Source organism: Eleutherodactylus coqui, chromosome 1 (assembly GCF_035609145.1).
Source record: "Eleutherodactylus coqui strain aEleCoq1 chromosome 1, aEleCoq1.hap1, whole genome shotgun sequence".
Classification (NCBI taxonomy): Eukaryota; Metazoa; Chordata; class Amphibia; order Anura; family Eleutherodactylidae; genus Eleutherodactylus; species Eleutherodactylus coqui.
The window spans coordinates 511,289,616-511,313,726 of NC_089837.1; the positions used below are offsets into that span (position 1 = coordinate 511,289,616).

The following is a 24,111-nucleotide window of genomic DNA, read 5'->3' on the forward strand; positions in this document are numbered from 1 at the left end:
ATTATTGATTGAATATAGGCAGTGGGCCTTAGCAAAAAAAATTGGGGGAAAAAATCTATTTGGCCTGCCTGTGACTGTGCTCAGTGTTCTGGGTCCGTCTATGCTGGGTGTAGTAGTTATAATAATAATAATAATAATCTTTATTTGTATAGCGCCAACTTATTCCGCAGCGCTTTCAGGCAAGGATAAATGCAAAACAATACAACAATTGCAACAATTACAATGTGAGATACATTGGGTTAGTCACAAATGGGTTGAGGGTGGTACAGGAGGTGCAGGGGGTGGGGAAACAGGCAGTAGGAAATTTTATGTACAGATCATTTATCCGAAGGCAAACAGGGTGGAGCACCATAGGGAGGGGCGAGGGACTAGGTCAGGGGATTTGGTATGCTTCCCTGAAGAGGTGCGTTTTTAAGGCACGTCTGAAATTTCGTGCATCGGGAATTGTCCGGATGCCTTGGGGTAGAGCATTCCAGAGGATGGGTGCTGCTCTAGTGAAGTCCTGTAGGCGAGCATGAGAGGTTCGTATTACAGGGGTGTATAGTCTGAGGGTGTTATCTGATCGGAGTGAGCGCGCTGGGTGGTATACTGACAGTAGGGAGGCGATGTATGATGGTGCAGCGCCATGCAGAGCTTTGTGAGTGAGGTATAGCAGTTTAAATTTAATTCTGCAGTGGATGGGCAGCCAATGCAGCGACTGACATTGGCCAGTAGTTCTAGTAGTTCTACAAAATCATACGCAGCCAGCTAAGTGTTACAGCAGGCTTGCGCCAAATTATTTCCTGGCTCTGTCTGTGCTCAGAAATCACCGCTGTGTTGCAGTTTATAGTGCAACACTCTGCAGTTCTGTGACACACTCCAGGGACAGAAGTGCGTAGGCAGGGACAGAAGACATATTATTGATTGAATATAGGCAGTGAGCCTTTGCAAAAAAATTTGTGGGAAAAAATCTATTTGGCCTGCCTGTCACTGTGCTCAGTGTTCTGGGTCCGTCTGTGCTGGGTGTAGTAGTTCTACAAAATCATACGCAGCCAGCTACGTGTTACAGCAGGCTTGCGCCAAATTATTTCCTGGCGTTCCGTAAGCAAAGTCAGCCTCCAACCACAGGCCAATAAGCGGCACATTTAATTACAGCGTTCTGTTTCTGCATTACTGGTAATACAGCATGCTGAGGGGTAGGGGTAGGCCTAGAGGACGTGGACGTGGCCGAGGACGCGGAGGCCCAAGTCAGCGTGTGGGCACAGGCCGAGCTCCTGATCCAGGTGTATCGCAGCCGACTGCTGCGGGATTAGGAGAGAGGCACGTTTCTGGCGTCCCCACATTCATCACACAATTAATGGGTCCACACGGTAGACCTTTATTAGAAAATGAGCAGTGTGAGCAGGTCCTGTCGTGGATGGCAGAAAGTGCTTCCAGCAATCTATCGTCCACCCACAGTTCTGCGCCGTCCACTGCTGCAACTCAGAATCCTCTGGCTGCTGCTCCTCCTTCCTCCCTGCCTCCTCACTCCATTACAATGACACATTCTGAGGAGCGGGCAGACTCCCAGGAACTGTTCTCGGGCCCCTGCTTAGATTGGGCAGCAGTGGTTCCTTTCCCACCAGAGGAGTTTATCGTGACTGATGCCCAACCATTGCAAAGTTCCCGGGGTCCGGGGGATGAGGCTTGGGACTTCCGGCAACTGTCTCAAGACCTTTCAGTGGGTGAGGAGGCCGATGACGATGAGACACAGTTGTCTATCAGTGAGGTAGTAGTAAGGGCATTAAGTCCGAGGGAGGAGCGCAAGGAGGATTCTGAGGAAGAGCAGCAGGACAATGAGGTGACTGACCCCACCTGGTTTGCTACGCCTACAGAGGACAGGTCTTCAGAGGGGGAGGCAAGGGCAGCAGCAGGGCAGGTTGCAAGAGGCAGTGCGGTGTCCAGGGGTAGAGGCAGGGCCAGACCGAATAATCCACCAACTGTTTCCCAAAGCGCCCCCTCGCGCCATGCCACCCTGCAGAGGCCGAGGTGCTCAAAGGTCTGGCAGTTTTTCAGTGAGAGTGCAGACGACCGACGAACAGTGGTGTGCAACCTTTGTCGCGCCAAGATCAGCCGGGGAGCCACCACCAACAGCCTCACCACCACCAGCATGCACAGACATATGATGGCCATGCACCCCACAAGGTGGGACGAAAGCCGTTCACCGCCTCCGGTTTGCACCACTGCCTCTCCCCCTGTGCCCCAACCTGCCACTCAGATCCAACCCCCCTCTCAGGACACAGGCACGACCGTCTCCCGCCCTGCACCAACACCCACACCTCCGCTGTCCTCGGCCCCATCCACCAATGTCTCTCAGCGCACCGTCCAGCCGTCGCTAGCGCAAGTGTTTGAGCGCAAGCGCAAGTATGCCGCCACGCATCCGCACGCTCAAGCGTTAAACGTGCACATAGCCAAATTCATCAGCCTGGAGATGCTGCCGTACAGGGTTGTGGAAACGGAGGCTTTCAAAAGTATGACGGCAGCGGCGGCCCCGCACTACTCGGTTCCCTGTCGCCACTACATTTCCCGATGTGCCGTCCCAGCCCTGCACGACCACGTCTCCCGCAACATTGTACGCGCCCTCACCAACTCGGTTACTGCCAAGGTCCACTTAACAACGGACACGTGGACAAGCACAGGCAGGCAGGGCCACTATATCTCCCTGACGGCACATTGGGTGAATTTAGTGGAGGCTGGGACAGAGTCAGAGCCTGGGACCGCTCACGTCCTACCCACCCCCAGAATTGCGTGCCCCAGCTCGGTGCTGGTATCTGCGGCAGTGTATGCTTCCTCCACTAAACCACCCTCCTCCTCCTCCTCCTCTGCAACCTCTTTCTCGCATTCAAGATGTGTCAGCAGCAGCACTTCGGCAGCAGTCGGTGTCGCACGGCGTGGCAGCACAGCGGTGGGCAAGCGTCAGCAGGCCGTGCTGAAACTACTCGGCTTAGGAGATAAGAGGCACACGGCCCACGAACTGCTGCAGGGTCTGACAGAGCAGACCGACAGCTGGCTTGCGCCGCTGAGCCTCCAATCAGGCATGGTCGTGTGTGACAACGGCCGTAACCTGGTGGCGGCTCTGCAGCTCGGCAGCCTCACGCACGTGCCATATCTAGCCCACGTCTTTAATTTGGTGGTTCAGCGCTTTCTGAAAAGCTACCCACGCTTGACAGACCTGCTCGGAAAGGTGCGCCGCCTCTGCGCATATTTCCGCAAGTCCCACACGGACGCTGCCACCCTGCGCACCCTGCAACATCGGTTTAATCTGCCAGTGCACCGACTGCTGCGTGACGTGCCCACACGGTGGAACTCTACGCTCCACATGTTGGCCAGGCTCTATGAGCAGCGTAGAGCTATAGTGGAATACCAACTCCAACATGGGCGGCGCAGTGGGAGTCAGCCTCCTCAATTCTTTTCAGAAGAGTGGGCCTGGTTGGCAGACATATGCCAGGTCCTTGGAAACTTTGAGGAGTCTACCCAGGTGGTGAGCGGCGATGCTGCAATCATTAGCGTCACCATTCCTCTGCTATGCCTCTTGAGAAGTTCCCTGCAAAGCATAAAGGCAGACGCTTTGCACTCGGAGGTGGGGGAAGACAGTATGTCGCTGGATAGTCAGAGCACCCTCATGTCTATATCTCAGTGCGTGGAGGAGGAGGAGGAGGGGGAGGAGCATGAGGAGGAAGGGGGAAGAGACAGCTTGGCCTACTGCTGAGGGTACACATGCTGCTTGCCTGTAATCCTTTCAGCGTGTATGGCCAGAGGAGGAGGAGGAGGAGGATCCTGAAAGTGATCTTCCTAGTGAGGACAGCCATGTGTTGCATACAGGTACCCTGGCACACATGGCTGATTTCATGTTAGGATGCCTTTCTCGTGACCCTCGTGTTGCACACATTCTGGCCACTACGGATTACTGGGTGTACACACTGCTCGACCCACGGTATAAGGAGAACCTTTCCACTCTCATACCCGAAGAGGAAAGGGGTTCGAGAGTGTTGCTATACCACAGGACCCTGGCGGACAAACTGATGGTAAAATTCCCATACGACAGCGCTAGTGGCCGAAGGCGCAGTTCCGAGGGTCAGGTAGCAGGGGAGGCGCGGAGATCAGGCAGCATGTACAGCACAGGCAGGGCAACACTCTCTAAGGCCCTTGACAGCTTTATGGCTCCCCAGCAAGACTGTGTCACTGCTCCCCAGTCACGGCTGAGTCGGCGGGAGCACTGTAAAAGGATGGTGAGGGAATACGTAGCCGATCGCACGACCGTCCTCCGTGACGCCTCTGCCCCCTACAACTACTGGGTGTCGAAGCTGGACACGTGGCCTGAACTCGCGCTGTATGCCCTGGAGGTGCTTGCTTGTCCTGCGGCTAGCGTCTTGTCAGAGAGGGTGTTTAGTGCGGCTGGGGGAATCATCACGGATAAGCGTACCCGCCTGTCAACCGACAGCGCCGACAGGCTAACACTCATAAAGATGAACAAAGCCTGGATTTCCCCAGACTTCTCTTCTCCACCAGCGGACAGCAGCAATACCTAAGCAATACGTAGGCTGCACCCACGGATGGAAGCATCGTTCTCTATCCCCATCAAAAACGGGGACCTTTTTGCTTCATCAATCTGTGTATAATATTCCTCCTCCTCCTCCTGCTCCTCCTCCTGAAACCTCACGTAATCATGCCGAACGAGCAATTTTTCTTAGGCCCACAAGGCTCAGTCATATAATTTTTCCAAACAATTTTTAGACGTTTCAATGCTCATTAAAGCCTTGAAACTTTCACCTCAACCAATTTTTATTTTAACTGGGCTGCCTCCTGGCCTAGTTACCAATTAAGCCACCTTAACCAAAGTGATTAATGGGTTTCACCTGCCCTCTTGGTTGGGCATGGGCAATTTTTCTCAGGTACATTAGTACTGTTGGTACACCAATTTTTGTGGGCCTTCGCCTACAGCGTAATCAAATTAATTTTTAGCCTACCTGCATTAAAGCTGGCATTACCTCAGCTGTGCTGGGCACTGCAATGGGATATATTTATGAACCGCCGGTGGGTTCCAGGGAGCCACCCATGCTGTGGGTCCACACGGAGTTGTAACTACATGTGTCCACTTCTTAAGAACCCCAGTCTGACTGGGGCATGCAGTGTGGGCCGAAGTCCACCTGCATTAAGCACAACATTACCTCAGCTGTGATGGGCAATGCAATGGGATATATTTATGTACCGCCGGTGGGTTCCAGGGAGCCACCCATGCTGTGGGTCCACACGGAGTTGTAACTACATCCGTCCACTTCTAAAGAACCCCAGTCTGACTGGGGCATGCAGTGTGGGCCGAAGCCCACCTGCATTAAGCACGACATTACCTCAGCTGTGATGGGCAATGCAATGGGATATATTTATGTACCGCCGGTGGGTTCCAGGGAGCCACCCATGCTGTGGGTCCACACGGAGTTGTAACTACATCCGTCCACTTCTAAAGAACCCCAGTCAGACTGGGGCATGCAGTGTGGGCCGAAGCCCACCTGCATTAAGCACGACATTACCTCAGCTGTGATGGGCAATGCAATGGGATATATTTATGTACCGCCGGTGGCTTCCTGGCACCCACCCATGCTGTGGGTCCACACGGAGTTGTAACTACATCTGTCCACTTCTAAAGAACCCCAGTCAGACTGGGGCATGCAGTGTGGGCCGAAGCCCACCTGCATTAAGCACGACATTACCTCAGCTGTGATGGGCAATGCAATGGGATATATTTATGTACCGCCGGTGGCTTCCTGGCACCCACCCAGGCTGTGGGTCCACACGGAGTTGTAACTACATCTGTCCACTTCTAAAGAAACCCAGTCTGACTGGGGCATGCAGTGTGGGCTGAAGCCCACCTGCATTTAATCTGACGTTAGCTCTGCTGTCCAGGGCACTGCAATGGGATACATTTATGTATAGCCGGTGGGTTCCAGGGAGCCACCCATGCTGTGGGTGCACACGGAATTCCCATTGTGGAGTTGTTCCTGCCTGTGACTATTTATAAAAAAACGCGGTCTGACTGGGGCATACAGACACCTTGACAGAATGAATAGTGTGTGGCACATGGGTTCCCCATTGCTATGCCCACGTGTGCAGCTCCGGATGGAGGTGGCACAGTATTGGATTTCTCATTGCTTCTGTACAGCATTGTGGGCTATCGCCCCGCCCCTTTTAAAGAGGGTCGCTGTCTAGCCGTGCCAACCCTCTGCAGTGTGTGCCTGCGGTTCCTCCTCATGGCAGACGCAGTTATAAATAGACATGAGGGTGGTGTGGCATGAGGGCAGATGAAGGCTGCGCAGGGACAATTTGGTGTGCGCTGTGGACACTGTGTCGTGCGGGTGGGGGGTGGGGGGTTGGGCAGCATGTAACCCAGGAGAAGTGGCAGTGGAGTGTCATGCAGGCAGTGATTGTGCTTTGTTGGAGGTAGTGTGGTGCTAAGCTAAGGTATGCCATGCTAATGAGGGCTTTTCAGAAGTAAAAGTTTTTGGGAGGGGGGGTACTCCTGCCGCTATTGTGGCTTAGTAGTGGGACCTGGGAACTTGAGATGCAGCCCAACATGTAGCCCCTCGCCTGCCCTATCCGTTGCAGTGTCGTTCCCATCACTTTCCTGAATTGCCCAGACTTTCACAAACGAAAACCTTAGCGAGCATCGGCGATATACAAAAATGCTCGGGTCGCCCATTGACTTCAATGGGGTTCGTTACTCGAAACGAACCCTCGAGCGTCGCGAAAAGTTCGTCTCGAGTAACGAGCACCCGAGCATTTTGGTGCTCGCTCATCTCTAATAATCACCTCTCTGCCCCTTCTGGGTCTCAGGCGCATCTAGCCCCTTTGGTCCCGTCACTGTAATAAAGTTCTTTCAGCAGGTGGAGAATTAAAATCCCTGCCTGTTGAAAGGGCTGCGTCTGATTGGCTGAGCACTTAGCCATTCATTGAATGACAGCTGAGCGCTGCCTGGGATTGGTCACAGCGCTCAGCCAATGACAGGCAGCGCTCGGCCATTCAATGAATTCAATGAATGGCCGCAACAAAACAGGAGGCTAGACAGGCTGGACTAGATGGACATTGTCTTCATTCAGCCTTACGAACTATGTTACTATGAGTGCTGCTGTGATTGGCTAAGCGCTGTGACCAATCACAGGCAGCGCTCAGCTGTCATTTAATGAATGGCTAAGCGCTCAGCCAATCAGACAGAGCCCTTTCAGCAGGCGAGGATTTTAAATCCACGCCTGCTGGAAGAACTTCATTACAGTGATGGGACTCAAGCGACTAGTTGCACCTGAGCCCCGGCAGCAGCGGAGAGGTGACTATGTATTTTTTTTTATTTTTTACACCAGATATAAATGATTTTCAGGGTTTCCGGCACGCCATTGTTTTCAATGGGGCCACCAGCAGCCGTGGCCCCATTGAAAGCAATGCTGCAAGGACATACATTCATGCATGTTTGTGCACGTATGTGGGTGCGCCGGTTTTGTGCGCACGTATATATGCACAACCACACGCTCGTGTGAATGCACCCTTACATGAAGGAACTGTCTGTCAGGCTCCAGCTCACAAAGTGTCACTGAAGTGTACAAGTGGGAGTTATTATTTGCATTTACGCAGATAACTTATTGTTCAATAGTTCTTTGCTGACTTATCATCATAGGAGACAGCCATTTAAACAAATGCACAAATCAGTCAAGCACAAACGACTGTTACTTTACACAAGAGGACTTTTGATCAACCAGCGACTATTATTTCAGTGAGCTGCAATGAGACGACCAGCAAATAGTGAGCAAATTATCACTCATTGCCCTGTTGGTGGCCATGTTTATAAGGAACCGTTATCACAGAAATTGCTGCTTCCAGAGATTATTCAGACAATAGTCGTCTCATGTAAAGGCAACTTAACAGGGGGATAAATTTGCCACACGGACTCATGTTCTATCTAAAACTCTTTACCATGGGCTGATGATCAGCAGCACAAGGGTTAATATGAATGCTCGTTGCTGATTGTTCTCTTATGAAATTTTGCCCGCAATCAGTTGACAAACAAGCAAACGCTCACTTGTCAGCAGACCTGATTTACTATGTGGACATGAAGATCCTTGTTTGCCGGCATCACATTGTCTTGTGTAAACTGGGGAGATACTTGCAAAAACCATAAAAACAACAGATGTACAAGCAAACTGTACCGTCTATAGTGTACTGTAAATCCAGACCCCTGTATATAGGCAGCCATAGTGTACTGTAAATCCCCAGACCCCTGTATATAACCAACCATAGTGTACTGTAAATCCCCAGACCCCTGTATATAACCAGCTATAGTGTACTGTAAATCCACAGACCACTGTATATAACCATCTATAGTGTACTGTAAATCCCCAGATCCTTGTATATAACCAACCATAGTGTACTGTAAATCCCCAGACCCCTGTATATAGCCATCCATAGTGTACTGTAAATCTCCAGACCCCTGTATATAACCAGCCATAGTGTACTGTAAATCCCCAGACCCCTGTATATAACCAGCCATAGTGTACTGTAAATCCCCAGATCCCTGTATATAACCAGCTATAGTATACTGTAAATCCCCAGACCCCTGTATATAACTATCCATAGTGTACTGTAAATCTCCAGACCCCTGTATATAACTATCCATAGTGTACTGTAAATCCCCAGACCCCTGTATATAACCAGCCATAGTGTACTGTAAATCCCCAGATCCCTGTATATAACCAGCTATAGTGTACTGTAAATCCCCAGACCCCTGTATATAACTATCCATAGTGTACTGTAAATCTCCAGACCCCTGTATATAACTATCCATAGTGTACTGTAAATCCCCAGACCCCTGTATATAACTATCCATAGTGTACTGTAAATCCCCAGACCACTGTATATAGCCAGCCATACCGTACTGTAAATCCCCAGACCCCTGTATATAACTATCCATAGTGTACTGTAAATCTCCAGACCCCTGTATATAACTATCCATAGTGTACTGTAAATCCCCAGACCCCTGTATATAACTATCCATAGTGTACTGTAAATCCCCAGACCACTGTATATAGCCAGCCATACCGTACTGTAAATCCCCAGACCCCTGTATATAACCAGGTATAGTGTACTGTAAATCTCCAGACCCCTGTATATAACTATTCATAGTGTACTGTAAATCCCCAGACCACTGTATATAGCCAGCCATACCGTACTGTAAATCCCCAGACCCCTGTATATAACTATCCATAGTGTACTGTAAATCTCCAGACCCCTGTATATAACTATCCATAGTGTACTGTAAATCCCCAGACCCCTGTATATAACTATCCATAGTGTACTGTAAATCCCCAGACCACTGTATATAGCCAGCCATACCGTACTGTAAATCCCCAGACCCCTGTATATAACTATCCATAGTGTACTGTAAATCCCCAGACCACTGTATATAGCCAGCCATACCGTACTGTAAATCCCCAGACCCCTGTATATAACCAGGTATAGTGTACTGTAAATCCCCAGACCGCTGTATATAGCCAGCCATTATGTACTGTAAATCCCCAGACCTTGAAGGCAGCAGAGTGCTTAACGAAGCTGCCAGGGCCTGGGGGCGGGGTTACAGGAGTGAGGTCAGTGACCGGACAGGGATAGGTTTAGGAGCAGGAAGAGGAGGGCACAAAAATTGTTGGATCTTAAAGAGGGAGGTACTGCAGGGCCAGGGGATAAGGCTCCAGCAGTCCGTAAAAAAGGCAGAGGTTCAGCTGCAGCGCGTGCAGGGGGTGCTGGGACACGTTTCCTCAGCCTTCTGATAGCATACGGCATGCTGCCCCACGCTCCCCTACACGGGCTGCCAGCATGCAGGGCAGATAGCCCAGTTTGGTATTGAGAGACGGGGGGTTGCAGAAGGCAAGGGGTCTCTTAGCCCACACAGCATAGGCAGCAGGGGCAGTAGGGCAGGCGTAGGTAGATGGAGGTCGCAAGGGAACACAGTGCGTCTCACACTCTCTGCTTGAAGGCGAATGGGGGAGGAAGTTGGTGAGCAGTAGGAGGAATGCAGGGGCACGCGAGGCTGGTAGCGGTGATGTAGAGAGCAGGCATCAGGAATGGCATTACCAGTCGGGTCATCACTGACCGCCGTCAATTTCTTTGTCATACTTTCCAAGTGACAGGCAGGTTCGCCGCTGGAAGCAGATGCGCTCACGGTAGCCGCCAGTCCGGAGTATCGCAGAGGGAACGGCTCGAGGGGCTTTGCCTAGGAGCAGGCGGCAGCACTCGGCCTGACACAGAAGGAGTCAATGCGGCAGGTTGGCGAGGACCCTACCCTTGGCAGCGCCAGAGGACGGTCTAGCTGGTAAGTCATCATGTAACAATGCATGGAAAAATTGTTTGGACCCGTCAAGAGAAACGAGTGACGGAGATTTGGTTACGGTCTTAAAATCATTACAGTACACATTGATCAAAAACTGACCAGCCAGGCACCAGTCGCGGGCCTGCCTGACTTGATGGATAGTGAAGTTTTTTCTTTTGCGACGGTTAACCCGGCAGATGGAGATCCCGCCAAAGGTCTAAAGATTGTTGATTCTGCAGGGTGCGTAGTTTAGTGGTTAGGACCGCTGCTTTCCAATGCTGGAATACTACGTGCAAATCTGACCAAGGACAAAACCTGCATGGAGTTTATATGTTTTCTTTATAATTTGTGGTGTTGTTGGAAGGTTTGGTGGAGAAAAAAAAAAAAAGTATTAAAAAACGTGTTTATATGGGTATTTGGTTCAGCTAGTGAGAAAAAAAAAAGTCCATACACACATAATTAAAATAAAAGTTGCAGTTAGTTTTTCTAGTGAATTTGGGTTTGCAGTTGATTGATGACACCTTACGTTTGAAAATAAATGTAAAAAAGTCCTCCATGGGGCGTGGTCAGCCCACCTGACTTTTTTTTCTGGTTAATAAATACGGTTTCCAAGGGGCGTGGTCATCCCCACCGGATGGTTGGTTAATAACACTTTATGCTTGAAAACAAAAAAAAAAGCTCAGCTTTTGTTATTAACCCCTTAATGACGTGGTCTATTTTGGCGTTGAGCACCAAACGATTTTTGGTATTTTTTCATCTCCATTTTCCAAAAGCCATAACTTTTTTATTTTTCCGTTGACTCAGCTGTATAAGGGCTTGACTGTCTGTATCGCCGATACTATGTCTTCCTTTTTTCTCAAACTAAACCTCTCTAAAACTGACCTCCTGATTTTTCCGCCTTGCAACCGACCTCCCCTCAACATCTCCATTCCAGTGTCTGGGACCATCATAGCCCCCAGACAGCATGCCCGCTGCCTTGGGGTCACATTGGACACCTCTCCTTTACCCCCCATTTCTAATCTCTGGCTCAAACATGCCACATGCACCTCAGAAATATTGCTAAAAAACGGCCGTTCCTCACCACAGACACGCTAAAGACACTCATCCACTCGCCCTCATCCACTCCAGACTCGACTACTGCAACTTGCTACTCATTGGCCTCCCCCACACCAGACTCGCTCCAATCCATACTAAATGCGGCAGCTAGGCTCTTTTTTTCTATCCAACCGTTTCTAAGACGCCTCTGCACTGTACAAGTCGCTACATTGATTGCCTATCCACTGCAGAACTAAATTTAAACTCCTCAACCTCACCCACAAAGCTCTGCATGGCGCCGCACCACCATACATCGCCTCCCTCCTGTCAGTACACCACCCAGTTCGCTCACTCCGATCGACTAACACACTCAGACTAAACACCCCTGTAATACGAACCTCCCATGCTCACCTGCAGGACTTCCCCAGAGCAGCACCCATCCTCTACCCCAAGGCATCCGGACAATTCCCAATGCACAAAATTTCAGGTGTGCCTTAAAAATGCACCTTTTCAGGGAAGCATACCAAATCCCGCCCCCTTTGCACCTCCTGTACCACCCACACCCCATTTGTTTCAAACTGAATGTACCTCACATTGTAATTGTATTGTTTTGCATTTATCCCATGCCTGAAAGCGCTGCGGAATAAGTTGGCGCTATACAAATAAAGATTATTATATGTTCTATCTTTTACAGGTGCAGATTTTTTCCTGCACACGCATTGCGGTTTTTTTCTGTGCGGAAAAATGTGTGAATCTCTGCTTGTCTGAACGAGCCCTTAAAATATGCTGGACAACTCGTTTGATGTAATAGTAGGGGCGTCACTAGTAGTCTGTAAGCCTGCAAGGTGCACTACATGTAGTGTGACTGGCACCCTATACAAGCCTCATCTATGTGCAGGTATAATACTAGCAGCCCCCCAGTGTAGGGTTGGTGTGAGAGCGGTCGTACATCAGTATTCTGTACCGGTGCCCCTCCACATAGCATTGTGTCTTTCTGCCTGCTGCAGGGAGCTGGGGTGTCCCTGCTCTTGCATCTTTGTATCAGTAGATTTTCAGGGGTTTTTTGTCGGATTTGATCATTTTTATTGAATCATTTGAAACATTTAAACTCAGTGATTAGAAATGCAGTGTGTGGCTGGGCGTCCATGTACCAAGAATGTCCTGTCTGACACTACATCTCCAATCGTATGGGGTTTTCCTTGAATGACAACAGTATTTTATGTGCGGTTTGTACAGATGAAACAAGGTTTTAATATTTTGTATCTGTAAAACCCATGCATCCAAAAACTGCATTGGAAATGTGATATGCAGTAAAAGTGTGCGGCGCACAAATGCTACATGTACAAGCACTCCGAGAGTGGATTCAGCTATACATTTCCAGGAGGGATAAAAGAGGATCAGCTTTATGTAGGGTTAGAAGATAAATTGCTCAGGATTTTTTTTTTATGGGCAATACAAATAGTTACTTAGACAGATATGTCTTATAGTTCTTGCTCTCATGGGGTATTTTGCCTCTGAATTAAGGCTCCTACCCACTAGCGTTTTTTTTCACTGCGAAATTCGCAGCGTTTTTTTTTTCTGCAGGGGTCTATGGGACTTGTAATGTTAAAATCGCGATTTACCGCGAAATCGCGATTTTGCGCGATTGCGATTTTAGCTTTACAAGTCCATAGCTCATAGACCCCTGCAGAAAAAAAAAACGCTGCAAATTTAGCAGTAAAAAAAAACGCTAGTGGGTAGTCACCCTAAAATACAGATTCTGCACCCAATTTTCTGCCCATTTCACACCATTTTAGCACTCCATAAATTGGCAGGCAGATCCCGGCTGTAGATCATATAGGACACATTTTTTTCATGCAGATTTTGAAATCAACATTACAGCAATAATAATTGACATGACAATCACACGGAAACCAGATCCGGCGGGCGAATGCGTATTTACCCCATTGACAAGAGCTACAGCAGAACTCCAAACTATAACTTCAATATTCTACCATGGATTAAATGGACAGATCCATGGCAGAACAATCTAACATAAATATGCCAGTTTAAAACCCGTGTAAACGACGCCTTAGGGCTCAGTCAAACGGGCATTTTGACGCACAAATTTTTGAATGCATCAGTTATGCGTTCAAAAATTTGCGTCCCCGAAGCGGGCGTCACGGCGGGAAAAAGTGTGCTGCCCGCTATCCCCTGCTGCGGCTCACAGCTGCAGCAGGGGATTCCTTGGATGTGAAACCCCTGGATGCTGTCACATTCAGGGGTTCCACCTGTGGTCAATGGGGCCAGCCCCATTGAGCGCAAGGTGTTTCACATCCACGGGTTTCACTTAGACAGAACACCGCTTTGCCGCAGTTACATGCATTCTGCGGACCGGTGTCCTATAATTTTCGCGTGTGTTTATGCGCATGTAAAATTCACACATGTGCGCACTCCCATTAAAAAGCATTGGTTCTATTTAAATGCAGCCGGCAAACGCAACGGACAGACGTGCGTAAAAACGCCCGTGTGACTGAGCCCTTATACTGTGTGTGGATGAGAAACCAGGACAACAGCTGGTTACAGGTACTCACCGGGCCGAGACATTTCCGAGTTTTCTCATATTTTGGTACACAAAATGCTTTGTACACAGAGATCCCAGGATGGCAACACCCGCTGTTACATTGGTGACTGTGAAAACATGGATTTCCATTGTTCTAAATGTAAAACAGACAAAATAGAAGTTAGTGAAGATTATTACATGCTTGTCAACTCTTCCATAATGTCCATGAGCCTCCCAGACAAAGGGGAGAACTCCCAGATTTATGACAGGGTTGTCAAATCTGCCATATGTCACCAAAGCCTCTGGAAAGATGTGAAAATAAATATCCTGTGGCCCTGGCGGCAGATGTATGGCAGGCAGTCAGGGACATGCAGACTTATCTCGCTTTAGGTTTCCCAATCTTAATTTTAAAAATAATAATCTTTATTGTTTTTCTGAGCAAGTTATCCATAAAAATCACAGATGGCTAACATTTTTTTTTTTAACAATTTTTAATAAAAATGTTTCATTTTACAAAGGAATATAACATTGAGATAATGAATGAAGGCGTACAAGGCTGGCTGGGTTAGTGGTAGTAGGATAATTCTAATCCATTATAGCCAGATTCTTCTCTAGCTTTCATTGTTGTTTTGTTTGAAAAACGATTCAAAAACCTCATTGGCCTGGCCAGGACCAACTTGCAGAAGGGGAAAAGGAGGGAGGTAGGCAGGTATTGGGGTGGGGTATCGAGGGGGTGGGGGATGTTCTTCTCTTATGGGGCAGCAACCCAAGGGGGTGGGATCCCCATGGTTAGCTTTCGGGCTTTGTATTTATAGTGCAGTTGAGGTGCCAGCCTCCACTGTAGGGATGGTGTAATCGATCCATGGGGTCCAAATATTCAGAAATCTATCATACCTATCCTCTGAAATTGATGGTAATTTATTCGGCATTTGACCTCAGAGAAGTCCAGTGAGGTATTTTGCCAAGATCGAGCGATAGTTTGTTTTGTGGCTAGGATGAAGAACGAAATCAGCTTTCTAGAGTTTGGAGATATATTTGTAATCCTTTTGTTCAGTAGGGCTTCCCATGGGTTTTTACGCAGGTTTTGATTAGCTACTGTATAGATTAGGAAGTATACTCTAATCCACAGTCTTTTGACTCGAGTGCAGGACCGCCATATGTGAAACATATTTTCTGGGGAGGAGCAGTCTTTAGAATGACCTGGAACCGCGTGAGCAATTCTTGTAGGGACTAAGTACCAGCATAATAGGATTTTATACAATGTTTCTAACATCAGTGTATTGCGGGCACCACAATTGGTTGATCTCCAAATCTGTAACCATTCTTCGTTGTTTAGAATGTTACCTATATCTCGCTCCCATTTTGCTACATATGATAGTTGCAAACGATAGGAGGTATGTACACGGCCCGGATATATTTGTGAGATAAGGCCTTTTGCTTGTGGGTATTTGAGACAGAATGTTTCAAAGGGGGTTGTTTTTAATGGGGAGTTTGTGTTTTTGAGAAAAGAGGTTATGAAATTCTTGAGCAGTAAATAGTGGAATATTTCAGAAGATGGTAGGCCAAACTTCTGAAGGGCAGGGGATGTAATTATACCATTTAACGAAAGTAAGTGGTGTATTTTGGATATACCTTTGCTTGTCCAACTTTCAAAGGACAGTGGGGAGTCAAGACCTGGTGGGAATAAGGAGGTATGCAAAAATGGTAGAAGGGGTAAGTGAGGGGAGATAAGTTTCCCAGAGTACTTCATGGAATCCCAGATTTTTAGGGAATGTTTTATAATGGGTTTAGCGACAGGTTGTCTAGGAGTCGGAGTATTCCACAAAATCGAGTCCACTGTGAGAGGGTATAATTCCATGGCCTCTAGAGCAAGCCAAAGAGGCACATTGGTTGTGGAATGAAGGAGGGCTAGTTGGGCCACCTGGGCAGCTTGGTAGTATTTCAATATATTTGGGGCTCCCAATCCTCCCTGCAGTCTATGTCTGTATAAAGTAGAGCATGACACCCTAGGAATAGAGTTATTCCAAATAAAGCAAAGGGTCATCTGCTGGAGTATCTTCGTGATGTTCCCAGTAACATGTATCAGAAAAAGTAAAGCAGTTTAGGCAGAAATGTCATTTTTGGGGAATTCACTCTTCAAATCCATGAGATGTGGTATTGGCCCCAGCTTTCCAGAAGTAGTCTGAGCATGGCAATATTGCTTACATGCCACCAGCTATGGGACTATTATCGTTTAATCAGTCACAGAGTCCGGGATCCACCTATGCCACTCTATACATATTATGCATCCTCCCATATCGGGGCGTGCTCTCCAGGCTGGGCCTTACCTGATTGGTTGCCATTGTCTCACACCCCTAGGGGTGTACTTCTTATTGCCTCTTAAAAGTGTTGTTAGGACTTACTGGCTTCATTGCTCTCCAGTCTACTTTCTGGGCTGGAGATCCTGGCACGTCCGTGGTTCCTTAGCTAGGTCTAGTTGGGCTACATTTATTATTATTACCTAGACTAGGTCTTGTATTTATCGAGTATGGGCTCATTACATTTGGGAACTTATTAAGCTAATGAAACTTTATCTTATTATCTGCTGAGTATTGGCTCAGATGTGATAAGAATCGTCTAGGGGCTAAGCTACTTTCAGCTCTGGAATCCACTTGAGGGCTATTCCTCAAAGGTTTCTTATTAGTCCACTATTTTCACGTGGATGGACCCAGGCCCTATGACAATGCTGGTCATTAGGGACCCACATTAACGTGTGTTCCATCTACTTTGGACGGCCTGATAGGAGAATTCTCCATTTGTAGCGTGATTCAGTATCACAACGAGACTCTTCTTGTTAGCATCTCTTTGCCAGTATTGGCTCTACTTTTTCTACAAGACGTATACAGTCTGTATCACCTGTCCAAATTGCTACTCTATTGACAATTTGTTCCTAATCATCTAGGGTTCCTAATGTGTCACTTAGTTGACGGAAACGCGTCAAACCAATACCAGAACCCGACCAGTTCCTTTGAGATTGGAACTGAGTCATTTCACTTACAAGCATAAATATGTTATTCTGAATCAATATCCTAACAATTACTAATAACTCCCACATCACTAGGTCTAATCCTTGACTACCCTTATTCGAGAGCGAGCACTATCATTAGGGGTCCCTCTAAGGAAAAAAACTAGAATTGTATCAGCTAGTAGCATCATTCATGTTCTAAGTGAGAGATATTCTGTATCAGAACTAACACTAGCCACTGGTTCATCCTCATGTGGCTGATTAGTGATTAACAGTTGAGATATTTTTTCACTATCGATGGGGTCTTCCGGGACTCCTGCTCTTCTTGTTGTGTTCTAGACGTTGTGTGTCTTGTATGTCTTTTGAGGCGCATTATTTTAAATTAATCAATAAAAGTTAATTTAAAAAAAAAAAGGATCAATGAATGAGTTTACAGAGGAGTGGCATGTAATTTTGCTCATATAGCGAGGTGTAGGAGCTTGTTAAATTAATGCCCAAGTAGCCCAATGTCCCCATCATCCATTTAAAGGGGAAGTTGGTTTGGAGTAGGGAGACCATATCTGGGGGTAATGTGAGGTTGAAAGCTTTTGACTTTGCGCTGTTGATGATAAGGCCAGACATAGACCCAAACCTGGACAGTTCCGCCATTAGGTTAGGGATAGTGGTATAGGGAGAAGATATTATAGCCAATATATCATCAGCAAACATGCTAATTTTATGGTGAATATAGGCAATTTCAATTCACCTGATGTCAGGGTTGTTTCCAATTTTAATCGCTAATAACTCTATCGCTAGAATGAAAAGGAGGGGAGACAATGGACAGCCCTGCCTTGTGCCTCGCCGGATCGAGATGTTATCTGAGCAAAAGCCCTTGTAATGAACAAAGGCTTTGGGGGAAGAATATAAAATACGTAGCCATGTGAGGAACTCAGCGGGAAATTTCCAGTGTTCCAGTACTGAAAACATATATGGCCAGCTTATAGTGCACAAATCCAAGGAGAGCAACTTTGCAGGAATGCCCCTATTTTGACAAATGTGGGTGAGTTGGGTGAATCGACGTATGCTGTCTGGAGCTTGTCGTCCAAAAAGGCCAAAATTTTAGTAAGAAGCTTCATGTCTACATTAATTAAGGATATAGTAGTACTATTTATCCAGCAAATCTCTTTCAGGCTTTGTTATCATGGAGATAGCTGCCAAGAGAGAAGTCTGGCCTATTTGCTATCCATCTCGGATGGCGTTAAAGTAATTTGCAAGATGTGTGCAGAATGGGGGAAATTTTATTTTTATAGTAAGAAGAAGAAAAACCATCCGGTCCCGGGTGTTTATTAATTTTCAATGCTTTTATAGCTTCTATGACTTCTTCTAGGATAATTTTTTCCTCCAAGTGTTCAAAGAATGTGATATCGTGAAAGTAAGAGGTTATCTGTTCTTGGGATCGGTAATGTGACTGGGAGTAAAGCTTATCGAAAAGTTGTCTGAACTCTGATACTATAGTGAATAGGTTTGCCCTGATTGTATTATGTCTAGTGCGGAGCCTAAAAAAGGGCTTATCGTGGCGCTGGCTCATAGCCTGCGGGCTAAGGGAGTAGACAGTTTGTTATTTAACACATAAAAGTGTCAGCAGGACCATCTTAGTTTGCACTCAACAAGTTTTGAAATACATAGGTCTAGTTCTGTCCTAGCTTGAGAGATTAATCTTAAATTCTCCCAAGATGGGTGATTTTTGGCCTTGTCTTCTAACTGTAGAACCTTTTGCTCTAATTCTAGTTGTCGGGATAGGCGCTCTCTCTTTCGCCGGGCGGAGGACTACCTTATGCGCCTCTTACAGTGACATGGGTGAGGAGGCGGAGGGGCTATTTATAGCAAAGTATCCTTCTAATTGTGGTGTTATCAGAGACAGTACCTCGGGTAGTGCTAGAAGAGAATCATTAATGGCCCATGTGGTATTAGTGCGTTTTGACATTAAAGAGCTGCATGGATATTGATACTGGGCTGTGGTCCATCCAAGGAATTGAAAGAATTTTAGAACAGGTTATTTGTGGCAGGAAGATATTAGAATGTGGTCTATTCTTCTATATATGGAGTGTGGGGCTGAAAAATGCATAAAATATTTGGTAGTGTTGGTTTCCCTCTAGAAATCGACTAGGTGGTGCTGGGTGAGCAATACTCGAAGATTATGTGACAGGGATTGCTAGGGCGGCAGCAGAGGTGTCAGATGAGTTATGGAGTTTCTGTCCAGGCCCGCGTTCAAAATGCAATTTGAGTCCCCTCACAGTATGACCGTCCCATATTTATTTGTCTCTACCAGTTCAAACAATTTTGTAAGGAAATGTATTTGTCCGGTATTTGGGGTATAGTACGATACAATGGTTACCGGGACATGTTGAATTATACCTGTGAGTAATAGATAATGGCCTTCGGGGTCAGAGATAGTTGATGTGTGGGTAAAGGGGACTAACCGGTTGAAGCATATTGTGACAGTTTTTGTTTTAGATGAAGCAGTTGATGAAAAAAAATGGGAATGGGTGAAGAGAGAACGCGGGGAAGGATTAGTGGAAAAATTTCTTGCAAGCATACAATATTGGCATGGACTTTTTTATAATAGCAGAAAGCTTTGGATCGTTTATTGGGGGAATTAAAGCCCTGCACATTGTGCAAGATAATTTTTAAATTCATGGGCAGTTATATAAAGAACTATAAACATTGGATATCTGGGGCACCCAGCCCCACGGGAGAAGAATAGGGGGAGAAAGTGAGGGGGAGAGAGTGGGGAGAAGGAGGTGTGGGAGCGATATAGAGAAGGTGCCCGACCTGTAAATTCAACATGGAAGACATTTAAGACATTACAAGTAACTAGCATGGTAAGAGCTGTTTTGGTGGTCATAACATCAACTACAACGTGGGAACGACACACGGCAACAGTGCCAAAGAGGCATTCTTAAGCTTTATATAAAATATGAAGAGGAGGAGAACCAAGTGCATGAGGGGGGGGGGGATAAAATAAAAAATAGTAGAGAGGAAAGGAAGAAGCAGAGGAAAGGAGAAAATAAAAATAAATAAGAGAAGAAGGTGGAAAGAGTTAGAAAAGAAGAGTTGGTTTGTAGCATAGAGCGTATAGGCCCCAAGAACTAAATTCTAGAGTCTATTAACTAAAGATAACCAGAATCCTAGTCCATGGGTAGTATTTGGCAGACCCTTCCATTTCCCTTACTCCAGTAGTTTTTTCATTCTTTTTACTTCTATCAGCGGAGTGGCGATTCTACATGCATATATGAAGTTAGTCCATAAGTGATAAAGGTATCGCTGCCGAGTTGCCTGTGTCAATCATGCATTTTCTGTTTCATTAGGAGGCTATAAAGTTTGCCTGTGGAACATAGGAGTTGGAAAGGCCTTGGAAGACAGGGAAGTATACGCGTGGTCATAACATGTCCAGCAATGTATTTAAGGATGTTGGAGTCTCTTCAGTTGGAGTTGGATATTTTTCTTGGAAAGGCACCCTCAAGGTCAGTCTGACTTGAATGGCAGGAGGCAGCACCTCCCAAGATTATGGCTCACAGTTGTTGCTTGTTGGTTTCCGGGGAGATCTAGAAGGTTGCAATGCATCTGGTGAACCTGATTGCTGGGCCGGGAGCTGGAAGCACAGGTCCGTAAAGCAGCGCCGAGCTCTATCCGGGGACAGGATAGTATGGGTCTTAGCTTGGAAGAGGAATGTCAGCTTAAACGGGAAGCCCCACCTATACTGGATGCGCTTTTGCTGCAAAATTTCCAAATAGGGCTTGAGGGCTGTCCTTTTAGCAAGGATTGAAGGGGCCAGGTCAGGGAATAATTTATAATAGTGACCCTGGAAGGAGAGCTTTGAGCTGGAGCGAGCCTTATTAAGCAGTTGTTCTTTAGAGCGGTGGTAGTGCATTTTCAGGACAATGTCTCTTGGTGGGCCCCCAGCCTTGCGGGCTCTTAACGCTCTGTGGAGTCTGTCCATCTCCATTTGTTCTATAGGAATATTGGGGCATAATTCCTGGAAAAGGTCCGTTATGGTGGATTGAAGATCTTCGATGGATTCTGGGAGGCCCCATATTCGTAGGCTGTCTCTACGATCTTTGTTTTCAGCATCATCCCACTTGTCGTGGAGGATGAAGATTTCCTTCTGTATCTGCTCGACTTCTTTTTCATGGGACTCAAAGACTGTAGTTGCATTATCCATGTGGTCTTCCAGCGCAGCTGTTCGGTATCCGAGGTCTCGGATCTCTTTGGTGAGTTTGGAGGTTATGCCGTTAGAGATTTGTGAAAATCCTTTTTTTCAGCATTAGCTGAATTTGGGGTAATAGTGAATCAGAGAGGGAAGCTGCAGTAGTTTCCAGCTCCATACGACGTGCTGAAGCACAGTCTAGGGAGGGTATGGGGTCCTCCATTGATGAGCGGGAAGATTCATCTTTGATCTTTTGGTCGCTGAGTGCAATGGAGTATTTTCTCCCACTTTCAGCGGACTAAATACTCCCTGTGAGCGGTTCATATCTAACAGGAATAAAAGCGTTAAGGGATAAGGAGAAAACCATTGTGGCTCAATAAAGTTGCAAAGGGGGAAATCACAGAAAGAAAGCATTTAAAGTACTGAAACAAGAAGACAGTGAAGAAACACTAAAACCCTATAAGGAAATAAATAAAAAAAAATAGTAAAAAGATTAATATTAAAAGTATTGGCCCTTAAAAAAATAATGAAAGAAAAATTTGTAGAGCGTGGTGGCGAGAAATCAAATCTATTAAATTGTTCTTTTGTCCAGTGTATTCACTTAGGAAAAAGAAATGTCAGATGAGATGCAGACTAATAAAGTAAACTCTTTACTAAATTTCACCGTGTAACCCAGGAGGAAATGCAGAACCACCTTAAACAGATTAAAATATAAAAATCGCAGGGAGCTTAGCTTAAATACCAAGAGAAGAAGATGTGTGCTGCTAAACCCTGCTGACCCTGCTCTACAAACATCATTTCGTTTCCTTGCACCAGAAGGTCAGCCTTATCCCGACTCAGACCTCTCCAATACATAAAGAACCTTGTAGGAGCTGGATTTCCCCTCTGTCCAATGAAGCAAGGTTAGGGCCTTCCACAGCCAGCTGAGGCCAGTGCAAACCCGAATTTGTTTTTTGACCGCATCGGACGGGAAGAGATTCACTAGACGCATATACTCCTGGAAAACGATCTGCACCTCCTTAATTGACACCCTCTGCCCAGTCGGAGGTGAACCTCTGTCCTTGGCATGGCTGAGGACCTTGTCTATGCCTACAAGGGACCATACTGTGGAGGCAGCCTGGTGCAGGGCGCTCTGGAAATTTGCTAGAGTCTGAAACAGGCCTGACCAGCTACTGGACTAGGGTATGCTATCTCCTGCACCACCACCTGTACTCTGGAGTGGAGGCTTTCACCGGAGGCCTGAGTGTGGCACAAACACTGTGACCATCTCTGTCCACCATCTTACCTTTAGCCATCATCTTGAATGCAGAGTGGTGGAGGGACAACACACCATCTAGTCCCATATAAAGTTACAGAGCAACGCAAGGTCAGTGAGAAGGAGAAGTTGAGAGAGTGTGGAGAGAGGGGGCTACAGCACATGGGGAGAGAGAGAAGTGAGGGAGATAACAGAAGACAGAGGTGAAGAGAGGGGCTCTCCATTGCAAACTCTTAACCCAACTAGGAGTAGTGGAGACAACCTTCCTGCCATTCCTTTTATTTGCTGGGCTCCCTGACACATTGATGAAGACAGGAGAGATTTAGAAGTGGCACTACAAACTCCATCTGTACTAGAACTCCTGTCTTACAATTCTGAAGTGTTTAAATACAAACTTTAACTGTACTGAAACTCCCACCGGACACTGCTAAGATGCATGACCCCAGACTTCTTCTGTGCTTTAGCTTCCATCAGGCAGTTCTGAGGTGTTTGACTACTTTCCCATCTTGGCTACAACTCCCATTAATCACTGGTGAAGTGTTTGTTACAAACACCATCCATACTACAGCTCCCACCTGGCACTGCTGGGGTGTTGGTCTATTAATCCCAATTATACCACAACGCCCACCAGGTACTACTGAGGTTTTTTGACTCAAGCCCAATCTGTTCTGCAGCTCCCATCAGACACTGGTGAGGTGTTTAACTATTATCCCTATCTGTACTACAACTCCTATTGGACACTGCTGAGGTGCTTGACTACAAACTTCATTGTGATACAGCTCACACCATTCCCTAGTAAGATATTTGACTGCAAGTCCCAATTGTACTACAACTCTTGTCTGACACTGTTGAGGGGATTCACTACTATCTTCAACTATACTACAGCTCTCTTTAAACCTGTTAAAGTGCATGACCACAATTTACATTTTTGCTGCAGCTCCCATTGGGCACTGTTATATAGTGGGTAAATACATATTCGCCTGCAATACAACTTCTATCGGATACTGTTGAAGTGTTTGGTTATGAGCCCCCCAACTGTACCAGAGTGGCTATCAGTTGCTATTGAAGTGTTTGTGTTGTGGCATCATGCCACTAAGTAATCTACCAAGCACCGCAGATAACACTCTCCACCCTAGTTGTTTTGCAAACCACAAACCCCATCTATACTACAGCCCCCATCAAACACAGCTGCGGTGTTGGTCTTTGATACCAAACCATTGAGCAACTTAACTGAGGACTCCCAACATCACCCACCACCTGACCTTAATTTGCAGTCTGGTTTCAGCAGTCCCTTGGAAAGTATTATGGATACAACTTCTACAACAATCACTTCTCCCATTAGTGTCCACCGGAGGGATAAGCAACTTCAAGAGAAATTTATGAAACACCCTATGCACCCTTCAAGAACTCGGTAAATCCAACTCTCAAGCTAGAGGATTAATCACTGACGTTATCGCAAAGAGACCGATAAAACGCCACGCAATCTTTACCGAGGGAGCTTTAATTTTAACCCTTTCCAATCCATTGTCTGACCTGTGAAGACATTATGATTTAAGGCCGTACAGCTCTGATGTTGGAAGAAATCCGTCTGGGTTCTCTTCCTGTATATTGCCAGCGTCTCTGCTGTCAGAGCCTATCCAACGTGTCACCTCATGCAGTACTGGCTTTATCCAGCATATAGCGCCATTGTATAACAGCAGAAAAAGAGTAAGCACCCTAGGAAAACCAG

At 46.7% G+C, this 24,111-nt stretch overlaps 1 protein-coding gene across 1 annotated transcript in view; it reads right to left on the reverse strand.

Annotated features, from left to right (window-relative positions):
• The window catches only part of LOC136614420 (keratin-associated protein 9-1-like), a 167,147-nt gene that overhangs the window by 87,990 nt on the left and 55,046 nt on the right, over window positions 1-24,111 (reverse strand). Inside the window, exon 3 of the mRNA XM_066594111.1 lies at window positions 13,969-14,091. Coding sequence (XP_066450208.1) covers window positions 13,969-14,091 — 123 coding nt within the window. The remainder of the gene's footprint in view (window positions 1-13,968; window positions 14,092-24,111) is intronic.